Source organism: Chaetodon trifascialis, chromosome 2 (assembly GCF_039877785.1).
Source record: "Chaetodon trifascialis isolate fChaTrf1 chromosome 2, fChaTrf1.hap1, whole genome shotgun sequence".
Lineage (NCBI taxonomy): Eukaryota > Metazoa > Chordata > Actinopteri > Chaetodontiformes > Chaetodontidae > Chaetodon > Chaetodon trifascialis.
Genome location: NC_092057.1, coordinates 20465064 through 20484036, shown reverse-complemented (window position 1 = coordinate 20484036; position 18973 = coordinate 20465064). Strand labels below are relative to the sequence as shown.

The window sequence follows — 18973 nt, the reverse complement described above, 5'->3', positions numbered from 1 at the left end:
GCCAGTGACTCAGAGCGGTAGCTGTAGCTGGCTTACTTTCGGGTCAGTTAGCAGCAGCAAGTGTGTCTGAGGAGGCATGTTATAAAATGTGCCCGTCTGCAGCAGTCTCACTACACTATGGGAGGGGAGGAGGAGAGGAGAGGAGAGGAGAGGAGAGGAGAGGAGAGGAGAGGAGAGGAGAGGAGAGGAGAGGAGAGGAGAGGAGGAACATGGCTAAGAGCTAACTAGGGCATCACTGGGTCATTTCACATGAATAATGACATTTCAGTATCTTACTTTCTCGGGCCTCCAGCCATTAGTCTATAGCCTAATTCAGCAAACTTGACGATGGAAAATGTGATTCGTGCTGTTAGCAGCGGCTCACATTTTGGCTCAATAATGGCTTTAACTGGGGAAGTTGTGCTCAGCTCAGATCTTGGCTCAGGACTCCATGCTGATGTTACCCTAGCTGCTAACAGCTGGAGAAACGTTTACGGCATGTGTGTGGCATACCGATGAGCCAGGAGACACCCTCTTGTTAAATTATTCCATCCCACATCAACCCCTCCTCCTCCTCCTCCTCCTCCTCCATCACTCTTCCTCCTCCCCCTCTTGCTCTTCTCTCCGCTCCTCTTGCTGCTGTTCTTCCTTTCCTCCCACTCTCTCTGCTGTGTGCTTCGCTTCTTTACGCTTCATAAAATCCAGACGGGACCCTTGCATACGTCCCGCCCCCACTCATGTCAATCAAGCCCATTTGCTTCATAGCAACAGGATATCAGCGATGCCTGTGGCCCCTCCTCCCACACTCTTCTCCATCTCCTTATAGGGTAACATGTCTGCTTGTCAAACAAACCCCTCCCAATCCGTTTCCTTGTAGGGTCTCACGTATGATTCCCCTTCTTCTCGCACACCATTTCTGGGAGACTTCCCTTCTTAATACATGTGTGCAGGCGATACCAACATGATGACTGACTTTTCGTGTCATGTCTCCACTAGCTGTGTCAACGGTCCGCTCGGCTCCACTGCAGCGCATTATGAAAGGTAAACACTCCAAAACAAAAGACGATGACATTATTTGTCCACACTTATTCCTCATTAAAAACACACACGCCAACCCGGACAAACACACGCGCAGGTGAACACACAAACTAGCAAACAGAGGTGTATTTACCCAACGTAGGCACGCCTCTTCCAATACATTAGCTATGGCCATGAAACAAGTATGTCTTGTTGAGAGCTCAGACAATAATAAAACACTCGTCTGGTTGTGAAGTGTGCTTTTAAAAATGTCCACAAGCCAGCCGTAGGACAGTGTTGTCACTGTCAACCGCACCATCCAAAGAGTCAGCGAGGGCAACCCCTATCCATTTCAAAGGCAGGTTCTTTTAAAAAGCCACGCAGATGCCTCACAGCGAGCGCTTTTAGAGCCATTAGAGATGCAAATAGCCGCTAAAGAGGCATAACCGTTACAGCAACCCGAGCTTTTCTATATTTCTTTAATGTATTATTTATTCGGCTTATTTATTTATTTATTTTGGAGGTGTAGCGCAAAAGGTGTTTACCTCACATGGCTCTCCCGACAACGCTTTCCTCGAGCCTCGAACCATCTAACAATCTGCACAAAATGAATGACTCATGCAAGTTGCCACGGCAACACGGCTTCATTGGGATCATTTAACGACCATCATTGTTAACCCTGCAAAGAATCAATAACAAGATCTGGGGAGGGTGGGAGGTGGAGGAGTTGAAACCTCCTGACCCGTTTTCACTTTATGCACGCGTGGCAGTGAGTGTGTGTGTGTGTGTGTGTGTGTGTGTGTGTGTGTGTGTGTGTGTGTGTGTGTGTGTGTGTGTGTGTGTGTGTGTGTGTGTGTGCGCAGTTTTGCAGCAGATAGGCGTCTCTCCCTCCCTTCAGGGCACACGCTTAGGTGGGGCTTGAGAAAATATTTCAGCCTTTTGCACCCAATCTGCTACTCTCCAACTCTCTTGCAGCAAGAGCCAAAAATATTAGTATAAAATAAGACTACAAAAGAGCTCATAAATGACCCCCATCATGAGGCAACTCTGGACACTTCCACACACACACACACACACATAGCACACATGCACACACGCACACACAACTGCAAAGTCAGCTCCACAGTCTGAAATTGCGTCACTGAGCAAACTAGCTCCCTCCAGTTGACCTACAATATTGTCAAATCCTCGTTTTGCTCTCCATCTCTTTCAGCTCCTCTCGTTTGTCCGTCTCCGCATAATTTCTCTCCCTCATCCACGGGCTTCCCTGGTAACTGCCAGAGGGTGTCCCGTCACCTTAAAAATCAATTTTCTATTCTCCTACTCCCAATCCCTCTCTCTCTTTTCCAACCCATCCCCCTCTTCCAGGGGCTCTTGGAGGAAAACATTGAGATAACAGCTGCCAGGGCCCCAGGGAGAGCGAGAGGAGGGAGAAAAGAGGTCAAACAGTAAAGAGAGCAGGAATCCAAGGTACAGCTGAAAGAGAAGAACACACGCGAGAAAAGACAGGAAGAAAAACACAAACACAAACACACACACACACAGCCTGACTCACACCAAATGAAATGATATGAACGTGACACCTCATGCACCAACTTTGCAGCCCACTGTGTGCTTGAGCTTCTGTGTGTTTGTGAAATGTGTGACACAGAAATTACAGTGAGGAGGTGTTGTTAGCTGAATAGAAGAGATGCAGAAGGGAGAAGGGAGGAAGAGAAAGAAAGAGAGAGTAAGAAAAGAAAAGGAAAAAAAGACAGAGACAACTGTTCTGGGGACACCTGTCCCTTTCACTCACGGGCTTGAGCGATGTACAGAGACAGCTGCAGGGGCAATAAAGAAGAAAGACTTTTTCACTTACCTCTCCTCCCCCTAATTCCTTCACTGTTTCCACTCTTTGGCTCAGAAATATCTAAAGACTTTACTGCTCAACTGCTACACCCAGCTGCACAGACTAACACGCTGTACTGTATGTTCACATGGATTCTTCTGAGCATACATAATACATGGCAGAGAACAGTTTCTGGCAGTGGCGGCTCTTGATGTTCAGATTGCGTGCGCTTCTAGCTCTGGGCAGGAGAACAGATGCCACAACAACGGCGTGCAAATAATACATCGCAGCTCGTGCGTTTCACCGTAGCGAATCATAATTGTGGCGATACAATCTTCAGCCCGTATCTCGCTGTCATCTACGCCTACTACACGAGTTTCAGTGTTTATATCCCTCACAGCGACTGGCTGATGAGTCTTAACGAGAGTCTGAAATGCCCTGACCGGACCACTCTAGTAAAGGGGTCAAGTAGAGTCCTCATCTGTTAGTAGTTAATTAACATTTCATGCTCAATGACAGCGCTGCCCCGCTCCGACGCCGTTTCGTGTACAGTGCAGCCCGAGCCTTGGCGAAGAGATACAGCAGACGCGTACACAGAGGAGGATATGAAAAGATATCGAGATAAACACTCACCGACAACACGGAAGGATAGTACAGTCCCATCATCGTATTCTGTGCAACAACTCACACTGTCGTCGCTCCTCTCTCCTCTCTCTCTCTCTCCTCTCTCTCTCTCTCTCCGTTCCTCCTCTCACGCTGCCTCGCTCTCTCCCTCTCTCCGAGCCTGTGTCACCTCACCAGCTCAGTCTCTCTTGTCTGTCTCACAGATTCAAAATCTCCCTCTCTCTGCCCCCGCTCGCTCTGTCTGCCATGCCAATAGCCCCCCCACCCCCCCACACCCTCCCCTCTTCCACCTCCTCCTCCTCCTCTGCTGGCCTCTGTCCCTGTCACTCTCCCTCGCTTGCTTTCTTTCTTTTCTTTACCCCCTCTCCCTCTCTCTCTCTCTGTAACTCAGTCTCCCACTCACTCTTTTCTTTCCCTCTCCCACTCGCTTCTTCCTTTCCCTCTACCCCCAGCCTTCTGTTTTGCTGCTGTGCCCTTGCCTGCTCATCTCTTCTGTCTCTTCTCCAGTCCTCCTCCTCCTCTCACCCAGATAGCCCGACGCCTCCCCCCTCCTACTTCTCTGCCTCTGTCACACCTGCAAACTTTCCCCTCCCCTCTGCTTCCCTCTCATGTCGCAGTCCCTCCCTTCTCTCTCGCTCGCTCTCTCTCTCTCTCTCTCTCTCTCTCTCTCTCTCCCTCCTGTTCTCTTTCTCCATGTAGGTGAGTTAACTGGGGCTGCTGGCACCACTGGGAGAGGAAGAGGAGACGTTCCTTCTCTCTTTCTAGCCCCTTTCAGACAAGCACCTTGTTACATAAATGTGCTGGCAATATTTTATGTTTGTCTCATGTTTGAACACACGCCCAGCTCACTTTCTGCAAAAGTCACGACTGCACTCGAACCTAATAACATTTTCATAACACCTCCAACACAGCTCAAGGCTGAATACTGAAAGGGATCGCTCATATTGACAAACCCACAGATAATTATAAACCAACTCTACAATTCCCCTCAGCTTTATTTTAACATCTTTCAGCGCATTGCTTTGGTTTTAAAGCCTCCAACTTCACTCTTTTTGGTTTGCTCCTTCTCGCTGCTCCTATCAACCTCATTTCCAGCAGCATAAGACAGCTGTTTTCAGCGAAAAAGCTTTCAAAAAACACACAGTACGCTACCTGCCCAGCACCAAACCACAGACGGACAGAGTTAGCAACAAGCTGGAGAACACAGTGGAGAGTTTATCAGCCAAAGAGCCAGATATTTCCCACAGATACATTAAATGTCACATGTATCGTCGACTGGGGACAGGAAAACATGCCTTGAGCAGCTACTCTATCAGACCGGCAACAGAAGAACGGCTTGTGAATCTCTTTACAGCAAAAGCAGGGCTGAGAAGCTTCATCACATTATCTTTAAAAAGAAGATGGTCAACAATTTCTTCCACCATGTTAATACTGAACTCATACACCAGTATTTGACTGAAGCACGACATCCAATAGACGCATGCCTCGTTTCCCATGAGTCTCCGATGTGTGGGTAGGCAATTTATTTCTTGCATGGGAAAGGCGGACTCCACCAGTAACAATGAAAACTACTATAACTACTAGAGTGCCACTTACAGAATCTACATAATTAATTATTAATACTGAAATGCCGGCTATAATGGGGTGTGATGTGAGCATATGCACAGAAAAGGCAAACATGCACCTTATTCCGCCTTCTTAAATTTGTCATTTGTCGTTCGCTCCTTATGCCCAGAAAAAATTAGAGAACTTTGATAAAGCACAAAATACTGCTAATAAGACAATTTTAACTTGCTCTGGAGATTTGTGTCAGCTCAGCCTATAAAAAAACGTTTTGATTAATTTCTCCCTCCATGTAGTCAGAGGCAAAAGAGTGAATTTTATTTCCTTTTGTCATTTTAACTGTGTTTGATGTTGTTGGACATGAGAAAACATGCAGCAAATTCTTAGATTTTATAGACAGAATTGTATATTCTAATAAATGCTGAAACAGATGAAAACATTTGTTAGTGTGAGAAGCGGTGACGAGCGTCATTTCACAGCCCATGATAGTGCAGTGCCAAATGACAAATATTGGATGAGCCGTGTGGCTTTTCCCTTAGCTGTCATATTTGAAAAAAGCCATCACTGCATCATCACCTGTACAGTATATATACTATACTGCATACATAATTTATACTGTATATATTGTATGCATCTGCAGTATATGTTGTTCTGCCTTTAAGCTGGCAGCTGGCAGCGGAGACAGTAACAGAGCCGAATCATCATCTGTGTAAAAAGGGTAACTGGCAGGACAAGACTGAGGTGTGACGTTTTGACGATGCATTAATGTGTGCGAGCCACCACCAGGGGATTTAAAAAGCAGCTAGCAGCAGTTAGCAGATAACTCAAAAGAGCAGGACAGCAACCAAAAATGTCTGCGGACGAGGGAGATAACAAGGTCTGGGAGTGCGAGATCAACCAGCAGGCACGCCTCTTTTGCTTGGAGAACATCGGCACGCTATCTGAACTGCTGCTTCACGCCAGCGTCGTTTGGTTCAGTACAAAAAAGCAAAGCCACGTAATGACAGGTCTGCCTTGCAGCAGCATTGCAGGATCTCTGCGTAAAAGGGGCTCATGTCTGAAAAAGAGCTCGTCTCTCTCCTCACACATCGGGCCTCTGCGGCTGCTCTCCAGGCTCTTCCTTTCAGGAGCCTTTGATCGCATCATTCTCACACTGCTGTTGACAGTTTAGCACCTCAGTGTTGTGGGAGCTTCTGCTGCCCACCATTGTTTTCTTCCTCTCTGCCTTTTGTGTCCTGGTCAGAGGCCAGCTCACACTTCCGAGTCCCCCAAGTAGTCCTTGACTTCCTTACATCCCAACAAGAGATTACTCGCACAAGGTAACACTTGAGCACTCTAACTTTAATATGATTATTCCTCAGATGTTATCATTAAGAAGGAAACGGTTCAAAGCATCTTACAGTGAAACGAAAACTGGCTAATTGGCTTCTGCAATATCTGCTGAACAGTGCAACAGAAAACCAGGAAAAGAAAAAAAAACATCCATACTGAAGCAATTAAGAGTGTACAAGTGAAGGCTTAAGACAGATAAAGTGCAGATAAGCAGCCAGAGGTTGCTGGGCATCACAGGGAGCGAGGGATGAGCGGATTATGGGCAGAGCATGAGAGGATGAGTGGATGAACAGAGGATGATCTAAGGATTAACCACATAAACTGAGCAGTCTAATAACACAATCACCAGGCTAATACAAACACAAGTAAACAGACTGCAGCCTTGCACACATTCTCACACACACATTCTCTCTCTCTCACACACACACACACACGCACACACACACACACACACACACACAGTATTTAATACAGTTGTTTCCTTACAGTTGAGTGTGCGCTGGTGTTTGTTTGAGGACAAAACGACTGGAATATCTGCATGTTCAGCAGCTCCAAAAGAAAAGATTAGTTCAATGTAAAAGTTCAAAGGTGATTAATAATACTGCTGACTGTTGACAACAGAAGTGGGAGGGAAAGACTGGAAGAGTGAAGGGCATGGAGGCATGTTTTCTTCTACACGACTGATAAATTATAATCCACACCCCCACCTTGTGGTTCGCAGCGCGTCACTGAGCCACATTAATGCTACATGAATACAGCATCCAGATGGGACAGAAACATCAGAAAGTAGGATGGTGGAATGTTAGAAAACAAGATTTTTTGCTGGTCTGAGATGAAATTAAGTCCTTACCTGACTATGAGATGGGTAGCCATGGTAACCAAGGGTCAAAGGGTCGTTGTTCTGAAAGACAGGAGAGCAGATTTTAGGATACACAGTCAGTTACCGGCAAAGTAAGACAAGACAAATACTTGGGAATCCGCGTTCATGTATTCACTTGGTTCCTGTGATCTCTCCATATTTGACTTCACAGCTCTGCGGCGTTACTGACTCCTAATCAAATTAACTCCGGCGGTGACACACTCCTGCTATCTCCTCCAGAGTTTTCCACCCAGCGGATCTTTTGTCTGCTTGTAAAGACGTGATTACGGGGGCGAGTGAGATCATGCGAGCAGGAGATGAAAGACGGGCAGAAAGAACGAGTGTCACCACGGCTCTTAAATCATAAATGGGTCAGGAGTGTCAGTGAGCATGAAGCCCATTGGTGTGAAATGGCATCATGAGCCCCGGTGCAACCTCCAACACATTCCTCTCGACGCTCTGGCAGCAGAAAGCAAAGACGGATACATCAAACATCTGGTGAGTAATTACAGTTAAACAAGACGCATTAGAAAGAAACTCATTTTGTTTGGAGGCAAATATTAAACAGAAATCACATCCCCACTCCCTAAAATAGTTTGTAACTCACTTTATTTGTACTCATAACACTGTGTTCCAGCTTTTATGCTAATGCATTCCATTAAAAAGGGAGATTTTCATAGCAATTACAACTCGCTTTGAAGGGGGAAAACAGATTTGCCTGTCTCTGGCTTCATATCACTAGATTAGAAAACAACTCAGCTCCTCCCTCCTCTCTCTGTTCCCCCCCCTCCATCTTCCTTTCATCTGGAACCAATGTCCCTCATCTGCTCTGTCCCCAAGGGGAACACTTTGCTCCGTGCGCTTCACAGCTTGAGTTCGCCTGATTAATACTGTAGCCATCTAACTCTGGACCTCATGGGGCATTTCACTAAAAACCGAGCACAATGTTTCAAAATGCAAGAGGCTTGGCAGGGGGAGGAATTGGGGGAAGGAGGGGTGGTGGCGTAGGCAGGGGGAATGTCTTTGCGATCGAAAACTACAGTTTGTGTGAGTCTATCTCAGAGCCAAAAATGTACTTAGTGAACTGGCTTTGGGAGGTAGAAGCTCTAAATAATGAATTACCTCTTAGAGGCTTGAATAACATGAATAAGGCATAAACCTTATTTTACAGCGAGGCCAAACTAAACTCGACGCACTGAAGGTATGGAGCAGAAAAGAATCCAAACAAAACCAAAAAAAGGAGACAAAAAAAGACGCAAGAGGCAGCATGCTGTGTCAAAGTGAAGGGGGAGGTGTTGTTAAAACGCACACATCTGGTTTTCATATTTGAGAGAGGCTGAGGGAGGAACCAGAGCTGGAAATACAACGGGAAATGGACAGCAATGAAAAAAACAGAGATGGAGGGAGCAAAGACAATGACTCATACATGAGCCGAGTCATGTGCTTAATTTCCTTAAGGAACTGGGAGGAATGAGAGAGGGAAGGCTGCTCGAGTCTCACTCTCAGCACCGCAGTACACGAGAAACAAAAAGATCTTGCACTTAACGCAGCGAGTTAATCACAGTTCGACCTTTTTGGGGCTTTTTTTGTTGTTGGTGACAAATGAAGCACAGCTGATTCTCGGCTGGGGGCGGTGATGGTGGAGGTTTTCAGGGCGGGGGAGGTAAAACAAGAGAAGAGACTGCAGGGGAAGACCGGGTGAGCAATCAGGAGAAAGTAACAAAATGACTTGAAGTCAACAGATGGCGAAGAGAGGAGGAGGGGTGAGGAGAGATAAGCTCAGGGGGTGGGGGGGGGGGGGGGGGGGGGTAGGCCCTGTAATAATGAAATCTGAAAACAAGGGAGGGATGAGAAGCTCAGTTGCATCCCAAGTTTCTCCTTCACACCATCTTTTCACAAGACGACAGTAATCCCTTCTACACATGAACCCTGCTACTCCCTCTCCAAAAACTACAGGTGGTAGGTGTGTGCGTGATTGTTTAGTGGGTGTGTGCGGTGTCTAATTTGGTCACAAGACTCGTGTCTATTCCTATCGTGCCTTGGGACTGCTGCTCTTCAGAGGAGGAGCAGAGGAGGAACTACATATCACTGCTCCGAGAGTCCTCCTACCTAACTGCAAAGCAGGGCACTCCATACACTCAGGAGGATGTGAATCCATTTCATCCACAGAGCACTTATGTGCTAAGCCTCCAAACAGTCGGCCAGATGATCTGAAGTTTATTTTCCCTCGATGTACTTCACACCCCTCCGACTTTCCACAGTAAACCTACACATGCTTTTTCAGGAGGGTGCTGGCTGCTGTGAAAGTGGACTTTGGAGGCGTCCTCGACAGCTCTGGCACATTATAATAATAAATAATAAAAATAATAATAATAGCAGTATCAGCACGCAAATCGCATGCAACATAATCCACTGCACTGATCTCCATCACAAGATTTTTATCCCCCCCAATTTATTTCCCATCTGATTGGGGAACATTAGAATTTGCATGTAAATATTAACTGCACCAACATTATCGCCCATCATGATTACTAGACATCATTATTTCAACATCTTTCCACTGAAACTGGAGCCTCACACTGGACTTCTGATCAACGCTGATGCCCATTTTTGGGAGATATTTTTGGCCAGCTGTTCAGTTCTGACATTTTAGCAGGGATTCATTAAAACTGATTATGAAAGAGTTGTTTATCAAACAGGCAATTGAACCGGGGCCCTGGAAACACCTGGTCAAACTATGTCATAATGTCCATATTTCTGCATAATCTCCAGCGCTTTTATGTGAATTATGTCTGCAGCTGCTGCTAATAATTACTATCCATCCGCAGAGTATTTTCTTGGTTAATCAATGAATCATTTAGTCTAAGAAATGTCAGAAAACGGTGGAAAATATCCATCACAATTACCAAGGGAACAGTTCTCTGATGAAAAGCACAAAAGCAAAACATGTTCAATTTATCTTTCGTGTACGGCAAAAAATAATTGCATTGGAGAGAATAGAAAAGGCTCATTTTGGGCATTTGTGCTTGACAAAATATTTAAACGACCAGTTACCAACATGGCTGAAGATAAGTTTGCTTTGATTTTGAACAATTCAGTTCTAATAATGTTCTGTGTTTTTTCAATTACAGTTCAATGACTATTTTTCTTGCTTTACCACTGATGCCTCTTGCTATTGCACTATCCCCTCTGCTGCTGTGACACTGCAATATTAACCGCTGTTGAGTTAATAATGGATTATTTTATTTTACATGATATGGACACTACACTGATATAATAATATATTACCACTACTTCAAACTAATAATGAGCCTGAATCATAAGTTCTAAATAAAGATGAGTAAATATAGAATTAAAAACCACATCTAAATCCACAAAAATAATACTGGAAGAGTTACAGGTCACTTAACTGCAATCGATCTGTGAGGATAACTACATTTTAAGCGCATCAAATCTGCCTCAGAGCGGAGAACCACAGTACGCCGCCTTCTCTCTGCTGGTCTCTCAAACATAATTCAGTCAACAGACCGTTGGCGGTGATTTATCACAGAAAAAACAGGGGCCCAAAAACTAAATAAATATTCTGAACTTGCAGAAAGAGTCCATTTTTCTTGCTGATGTTTTCATTCTATTTCAGTGGCAGGGCTGAGATGAAAGTACAGAGGGGTGATCCACCTACATTAGCGTCCGAGTCAAGTCATTTCTCCTCTGTGCTGTCACCCCAGGCAAGACCTTATTAGGTTAGAGAGAGCCCTGGTTCCTGCACGGAGTGACAACACAACATGGGCTGCTCAGCAGCACGATGGATATCGAAGCAGACAACCACCTCTCAACGTATCCCAAAATCTGGGCAGGAGATGCTGGGTGTTGTTATGAATCCCCTGTCCATCCAGCAGGACTTCCCTGACGCAGCACTGGAATGCAAAATAAACCCAAAACCTGTTGTCCTGTTTTATTATTGGGAGCAATCTAACTGGTGGTCTGTTCAGCAACTTGTTATTCATTTAAAATCCATACTACTGGATGAGCAGCAGGTCAGCAGCTCATTTCTATGAACTCGTGTTGCTAAATGCACTCAGTGAGCTTTATCCCCCCCCCCCCAGCTGAGCATTCAGTGATGTACTGCACGCTGCACTGATTCATACATGCATTGCTGCTCAGCTAAAACTTTGCAGATTTGACTTGATGGAGCGATTCCACCCTCGCACTGTGATGACTTCAAACCCTAATGAGAGAAACAGCAGTGTCAACGGCCAAATGGGAAAAATCTCACTATTGGGCTGAAGTGGTGCAAATGGCTTACACTTTACTGCATGTACAACCCCTTGCGTTGGCTTCAGTTACAGGTCAGAGTTCAACTCTTGCCTTGATGCTGCCAATAAATGGCTTCTTAAAAAAAAAAACCCATGCAGGATGGGGGGGGGGGGGGGAGGGACGACAGAGTGCTTTAAGGCAGCCAGGGTAGTGTTTGCTGTAATATTTTCCATCCTTTACCCTCCTCTGAAGATTAGCTTTACAGAAGTGCTTGTGTGCATTTTTATAGATGTTTCTTTGAAAGCCAAGCGCTCAGATTTAAAAGTAGGAAAATTGAATGTCACTCAACCCAAATAGCTTCTATAATATGAATGGTGTCACCAGGTCTGGAGAATGGAAATACGTCAGTGTTTTATATAAACTCAGTGGGATTCAGAGGGCAACTGTTGGATATGTGAGGCACAGACCACAGTGGGAAAAACAGAGTATATTGCTGATTTTTTTCTTAAGGTTTTAAAACCTCACAGCTGGAGTCATAATACACAAATTCAGGGCTGCAACTAGCGATCATTATATGCCTGGAGGACAAATGCATTTTATCATGTGTGTGCATGTCCGTGTGTCTGTCCACAGCTAATGTCACAAATTACTGGACTCATCAGTTTAATATCCTTTGTGCACTTTTATGACTGGATTGAGCAGCCAGTCATAAATGTACCTCTCCAGGTTGTGGAGATTCACAATTGTTGAAAAATCTATTTTATACCACCACATCAGCTGTATTCAACAGTTTTCTAAATACATTAGGACACAGCGCAGGGCATTTCCAGCTTTCTGCTTAGCTAAAAACAAGGCTTGCTCAGTCTGTTGCAGGGCAATATTTTCCTGATTACTCATTTAGTCTATAAAATGTCCATCCCAGTCTCTTAAAGTCCAAAGTGACATCTTCAAATTTCTTATTTTGTCCAGAACCCAAAATATTCAACACACAGGAACAGAAAAGCAGGAAATCTTCATGTTTCAGAAGCAAAAACTGCAAAATTTTTGCTTGAAAAAAAAAAAAAAAAAAATCGTTTAAACAAATAGTCAATTCTAAAAATAGTTATTTTTACATAGGTTGCAGCTCTGCACAATTTACCACATTATAATCTTCATCTGCATCATACAAATTAGGGCTGTGTGATATGACCAAAATCTCATAACCAGACGTGTCATTTCATACCCAGATAACATTACGCATCAAATGCACGAAATTTTCTGTAAATTCAATGTATAAATAGTCCATATAAAATGACCAGGCGGAGAGGCCATTTTCTCATTACATTTTTAATTCTTTGTGTCGCCTTCATGCAAATTTGATGCCATATGGAAGAATGCAAATGATGAAAAATATTGCCGTAAAAATAGTGTGATTTGCGACACAACAAAATAAACAATAGAGTATTTTGAAAGGACAGACGTCTGTCAGCACCCAATACATATGAGCATATCGCACAGCCCCAGTGCTAATGTATGTGTGTGTGTGTATGTGCATGTGTGTTGTATAAACCCTCTCCCTTAGATAAGGATCTCAGGATCAGTGTGGTTATAATGCCCCCTCCAGTATGAGATGTGATCCCATTAGCTGGAAACAAAGCCTCTTTACTGCCAGTGATAGGGCAAATCTGTTCCTGCACCAACTGAGAGGAAGGAGGGAGGGAGGAGGGGGCAACTCTCCCACTCTCATTTCCGGACTGTCCAGCCAGCTCACGTTCAATACATTTTAGGGGCTGAAGGTATTGATCTGCCCTTCTCTCTCCCCAACACACACACACACACACACACACACACACACACACACACACACACACACACACACACACACACACACACTCTTCCACTCATCTGTTTTTAAGTGCATTACGTTCCTAAGCCTGTCTGTCAGCACTCATGGGCAGCATGACGATGTAAAGCCAGCCATTTAGTTTTTCCAAACAGGAGCAAACAGGCCACTTCACCTCCATTACTGGCGCTTTCAAAGGCGGAGAAATAGCTTTCTGTCTTCCAACGGAGTGCTTCACCCCAGTAATACACCATAATGATGTCCAGAGCATCCTCTTGGCCTCCTGTGATGCTCTAGTAAGAAATATTCAACCAATTTTGGATCGCTGAGGGGGGGAAACAGCAAATTGATTCCACTGACATTGAAAGAGAAGAGGTTAAGAGAGTCCATCACATTTGCTGGTTCAAGCACAGAATGAGAGGCCAAACACTACAGCAGATACAAGCGGGGGTGTGAGTGTCGGGGTCACTGCATTGATTAGGTTTGGGGTGATTGCCTGCCCCCCCAAATAAAGCTGGAGGTCTGAGGCATTTACCTCAAATACCCCTCCTGTCTGCCCTCCCCCCAAAGATCACACACGCAAACACTGGCATCAGTCTCTGTTCTAAACCAAATGTTGTTCACACCATTATGCCACATGGCAATGGGTTTTATTTTTGCATAATAAAGGTCAAGTTTGTTTACACTCCCCGCCCTCTTCTGGGCCTCAGTCTGGGCTTTACAGACACCCAGAAAACAGAAGATGCTCTTGGTGTTTTGAAACAACCCAGTGGATTGCCTTAGTAAAAATAAATCACCTGCAGTTTCTCCTTAGACCTTAAGCACCTGTCTGTAGCCACGATGCTATATTGTAGCCATGTAGGCCACACCGTGGGTTAGAGTCTTACTATTACAACCCCCTCTAAAAACTGAATTAGCAGCATGTGGAGTCATTCACAGCTGTGAAATGTGGTGGTGTTTCCTGCAGTGCTGGTAATGGACTGAGTCTATGGTGGGCTGCTGGGGCCCTTCCACTGCAGCTCTAACTGCAACTACGACTTAGCAAATGAACAGACCCCAACAACAACAACAAAAAAAACTGGGTATTTGTACGACAAATGCACTGAAATCCTGTCACCGTGCAGCAAAACACCCACAGATCCTCGCACCACGCTTCGGTGGTCGTGCCTGCATTACTGTATTTGGACAAAAGAGCCCCCCTCCACCTCCTCCTCCTCCTCCTCACCTGACCAACCTCGCCGATCCCCCCTGAGCCGTCGATCCGGGGACGCTTGCACTCCGCCCCGGTGGAGTCCACCAGTGCCGCCGCTGTCTGTCCGTCGGGCTCCGGGTCTCCGCGCTTCATGCCGCGAACAACCGCAGGAGCACCGCCCGCGCTGGGATGCACCCCGGCCATGGTGTCCAGCTCTCTATCCCGGTCCATGAGACCCCGGGACACAGGCAGCATGATGGATGCAACGTCGGTCGACATTAACATTTAAAAATCTTCTTATGTCCCGTCTTGAGCTAAACTGTGGGGAGCAGACACTTACTGTGCGCCTTCGTGCTTAAAGCCAGCCTGTGGGCGATTTTCTTTGCAGTATAAAGTCTTTTAATGCTGCCAAGTAGCCTTTAATGTGTTTCTACTGGGCCTTTGTATGCCCCCCAACCCCTGAAGAGTTGATGTATCTAGAAATGTTTTGGCTCCCAGATGAGAAAATTTCCCCTCGACAGCGCTTTCACCTTACTACAAAACAGCGGCTCGGATATAAAAACGTTCCCTAAATATTAGCGGCTTTGTCGGGTTAATTTCCAGCTATGTAGCCCCTGTTTGCTGACCGTGTATTTATTTACTGCGGGGCTGCCTAAGAGGCCTACGTTATTTCAGATCATAACAAACCAATTAAATAAACACCGATCAAAACAGCGGCTCCTGATCACTACCTACCGACCAATTCCCATCTGCCCTCGTTATTTGCCCCCTTTTTGTCTTCTTCCGTCTGTTTTAGGAGCACAACATCAACATCCTACCGCAACCACAAGGCGAAAAACCCCTCAAACATGTCTTCCCTGTCGCCTTTTTCCTCTCCTGTCTATTAGCCACAGACTTGCAGCACAGAGCAGAGGTTCACTGAAAGTCAATCCTCGTCAGGAGCTCTCTCTTCCCCCCATGTTCGTCCGCAAGTCTGCGCGAGGCGAAAAGACGGTTCACCACTCCAACACAAAAACAGAAAAAAGCACAGAGCGGATGGAGGGGCTGCGGTGTTTCCTTGTCCCCGGCTCTCTCTCGCCTATTATTTTCTTTCCTCTCTCCGTTTTCCCGGTGCGATCTTGTAGTGTGTGTTTCAGAAAGGAAATCGTCCTCCCTCCTCCTCCTCCTCCTCCTCCTCCTACTCCCTTGCTGTAGTCATTCCCCTCCTCCTATCTTCCGCTCTCCGTCTGAACGCTGAAGCAGGCAGCCGTGCAGCCTGCAAAGACACGCAGCGTGCCGCAGTGCTTCCATACATTTCACCGAGGGGAGGTGTGTGTGTGTGTGTGTGTGTGTGTGTGTGTGTGTGTGTGTGTGTGTGTGTGTGTGTGTGTGTGTGTGTGTGTGTGTGTGTGTGTGTGTGTGCTGTGTGTTATGGCCCTGAGAGACCGCCGTACTCAACATTATGTACCCCAGCCTTTAAATCGAGCGCTCCTCTCCACCTGCTTGTGCGCAATTTCCAAACACACATTTTTACGCAGTAACACAGCGGAGTTTTTAACCTCTGCTGTTTTAATGGTGGACAGAATAGCTGAGGGTGGGCTTAATCATCAAGTCCAGCTCGAGAAGATTTCATTCCTAACTCATTACACAACCAATACACAGGCCAAGGTCTTCACACAAGCCCAGCTGTGAGTCATGCAGCATGGAGTGTGTTCCTCAGGCATTTTTATTGCTTGGATGACACCCAGTGGTCAAAGGCTACCATTAGAGACGAAGACTTCAAAAGGCAATTTGCTGTATAATACGAGCCAAAGCCGAGTTTGAAATTCTCCCTCTTGACTTGCAGGGATTTAAATGGGTGAGCCCCTCCATGCTCTCTCAACGCTGCTTGTTTAACTGTGCCAGGATTACATAAACACCTCGTTTTTTTCTCTTTGTGTTATGGTTCCTCCTGATAAATATTCAGTTGATTTCTACTTTGACTGAGGTATATTTAAAGCAATAGTTGAACGTTTTTGAGAAGTATGCAGATTCACTGGCTGTATGATAGTTGAGCAGATCGATACCACTCTTATGTATTCAACAAATATGAAGCTACAGTCAGGAGGTGGAACTCTTAGCTTAGCATGAAGACTGCTAACAGGGGCAAACAGCCTGGTTTTCCAAAGATGGCAAAATACACCAGTCAGCACCTCTAAAGCTAACTCATGAACACACTGTACCTCAGTTAATCGGTACAAAAATCAAAGTGTAAAAACGACAAGTGGTGGCTTCTGTGATTTCAGGGAGTTACCGCTCCCAGCCAAGAACTAATCTCTCTTAATCCATGTACAAACTACAACTTTCTGTATTTACACTTCATGTTTTAAACAAACTCAACAAGTGCTGGTTGGTGGATTTCCCCATTTTCAGCCTGTATGCTAAGCTATCAGTCTGTTGGTTATAACCAGTGCAGTCCATCAGAACTGCCCGTCAGTGGGCTCATGGCTTCAGAAACGCCCTCATGCATTAGCGCTGAGTTTGTCATCGCTGTGTGTCTGATGCTTGTATTTTGAACCTGTAAAATGTGCAGACTGTTTGGGTGGTGTGCACTATAAATTCATGAGACATGGCTGGATTGCTAACCAAAGTTGGCAACTGCCCCAGATTCACTGTCCTGGGTGGGAAGTATGCCATAAAAGGAGCCTTTACTGTGGGCCTGGCTCTATTACCTGATTCTGAGGCCTTGTCTTGAAAGGAGACCCGATGTCATCTCATTCCTAACTTAATGTCATTAAATCACCACAGTCACCCTCAGGCTCTGTTAATCTCCCATACTGCACACATGGTGGTGGTGCATGGTGGTTAATAGGGGGCACAGCTGCTCATTTTTGTCTCAGGACCCCTCAACTAAGTTAACCTGGCCATGTCTCTGTGGTCAAGTTTGGGTAGAAATCTTCTGTTCTCTTTCAAACACTGATATATTGTCTGTCATCTCCCTCTGGTTGAATCTAAAACCTTGTTATCTTGCTCAAACGTTTACACTTTTATTGCTGTAAACCCATAAAGCAAGCCAGGCTGAGTCCACAAGGGCCAAATGTTCATGTAAACAAAGCTGCCTCCCACCTTTTGATGGAGTGCCACTTCCTGCTTTAAAAGCGAGCGGCTGCAAGCTTTGGAACAGACACACATACACACACTCTCCTTAAAGTGTCCTTTAAGAGCTTTTATTGGTGGTGAACGAGAGATGTCTGAGGCCTGAAAAGAAGGAGATATGGTCAGAAAAGAAACTTAACTTTGGTGTATTTTTAATATCCATCAAAAGTAGACAAACACCAGCACCGCTTACCAGATCATCCTCATTCCCACCAACTCCATGCTTCTTCCATTTCGTAACTGAAAAACAGGAAATGGATCGGTCTTAATAAATAATTCAAAACTCTCCTCATTACTAAATCATTGTCCTGCTGTCATATGGAACTGCAGCCACGACCGGCTCTCAGGCTGCTTTCAGTGAGGAGTGTTGTAATGAGGCTCGTTCATGGGTGTTTTCATGTGATCTTCCTGAGTCCATGAGGGTGTGGCGGGGGGGTTTGAGGACAGAGTGCTCATTTTCCTCACCGTTACTGGCCAAAGCATCCCTCGACACAGGGCCCGTCACGTGGTGAGCAGATTTCAGTCGAACACATGAAGTAGATCTGAGAGGGAGGGAAAGGCGAAGCGGGATTTGATGTAGTGTCCAGTCTCGTGAGTGTGCAGTGTGCTATGACAAACAGCTGCTGCCAATTGAGATTTGGCCAGAAGCTGCAGTTTGCAAAATGGCCTCTCAACATCTCCCTTCATGAATGCTGACTTAAGAGATTTAGAGATGCAGCTGTCAATGGTTTCGTTTTCCATGAACTTTATGCCTAAGCTAAATTTAAAAAAAAAAAGAAAAAGCTGTGTGAATTTGCACTGACAGGACAGCATATACTTCTACAAATCAGTATGTGCTTCTTACAAAATCAAGCCAGAGAGTCTAATTAAAAATAGCCCAATGACAACTGCCACTCCAAGACGAAACTATATTGATTCCTAGGTGACAAATTCACAGAGACTCAGGCAGACAGCTGTTTCACTATTTTTTTTCCCCTTGCTACAACAAATTAAAAACTGTAGGGAAAGCATGCTTGACACAGTACACTTAAAATATACTTATTAAAAAGTCAAATGAGAGGTTTGATACCACTCTCACATCTCATGACATATCATTAAATATGAAGCTAGAACCTAAAGCTGATTAGCAAGCTTAGCGTAAAAGACTGGAAACAGCTAGCGTGGCTCTGTCCAAACGTAACAAAAAACACATGAAAACAACTTCATCACCCCTGGAAAACCACAACTTGTCATATTTTTCTTTGTTTTTTGATAAATATGACGCTACAGCAAGGAGACAAATATGTGAGTGGTACCAATCCTGTCATCGAACTCTCAGCGAGAAAGCGAATAAGTGCATTTCTCGAAATTTCCAACTCTTCTTCCTTCACATACTGCCATACATTTAAC

At 45.3% G+C, this 18973-nt stretch overlaps 1 protein-coding gene across 6 annotated transcripts in view; it reads right to left on the bottom strand.

The window, feature by feature from the left end:
- Positions 1-15735, bottom strand: part of rbfox2 (RNA binding fox-1 homolog 2) — a 37788-nt gene extending 22053 nt beyond the window's left edge. For 2 of the 6 annotated variants that reach the window (XR_011603339.1, XM_070987217.1), the window contains exons 1-2: positions 14504-15727; positions 7194-7244 (exon numbers count right to left, since the gene is read on the bottom strand). Coding sequence is in view for 4 of the 6 variants with exons in the window: in XM_070987217.1 (XP_070843318.1) it covers positions 7194-7244; positions 14504-14755 (303 nt within the window). In the remaining 2 variants the exon portion in view is untranslated. Of the gene's footprint in view, positions 1-3457; positions 4059-7193; positions 7245-14503 lie in introns of those variants that run through there. The other 4 variants (XR_011603340.1, XM_070987225.1, XM_070987249.1 and 1 more) reach the window with 4 other exon arrangements.
- Positions 15736-18973: the final 3238 nt, after the last annotated feature.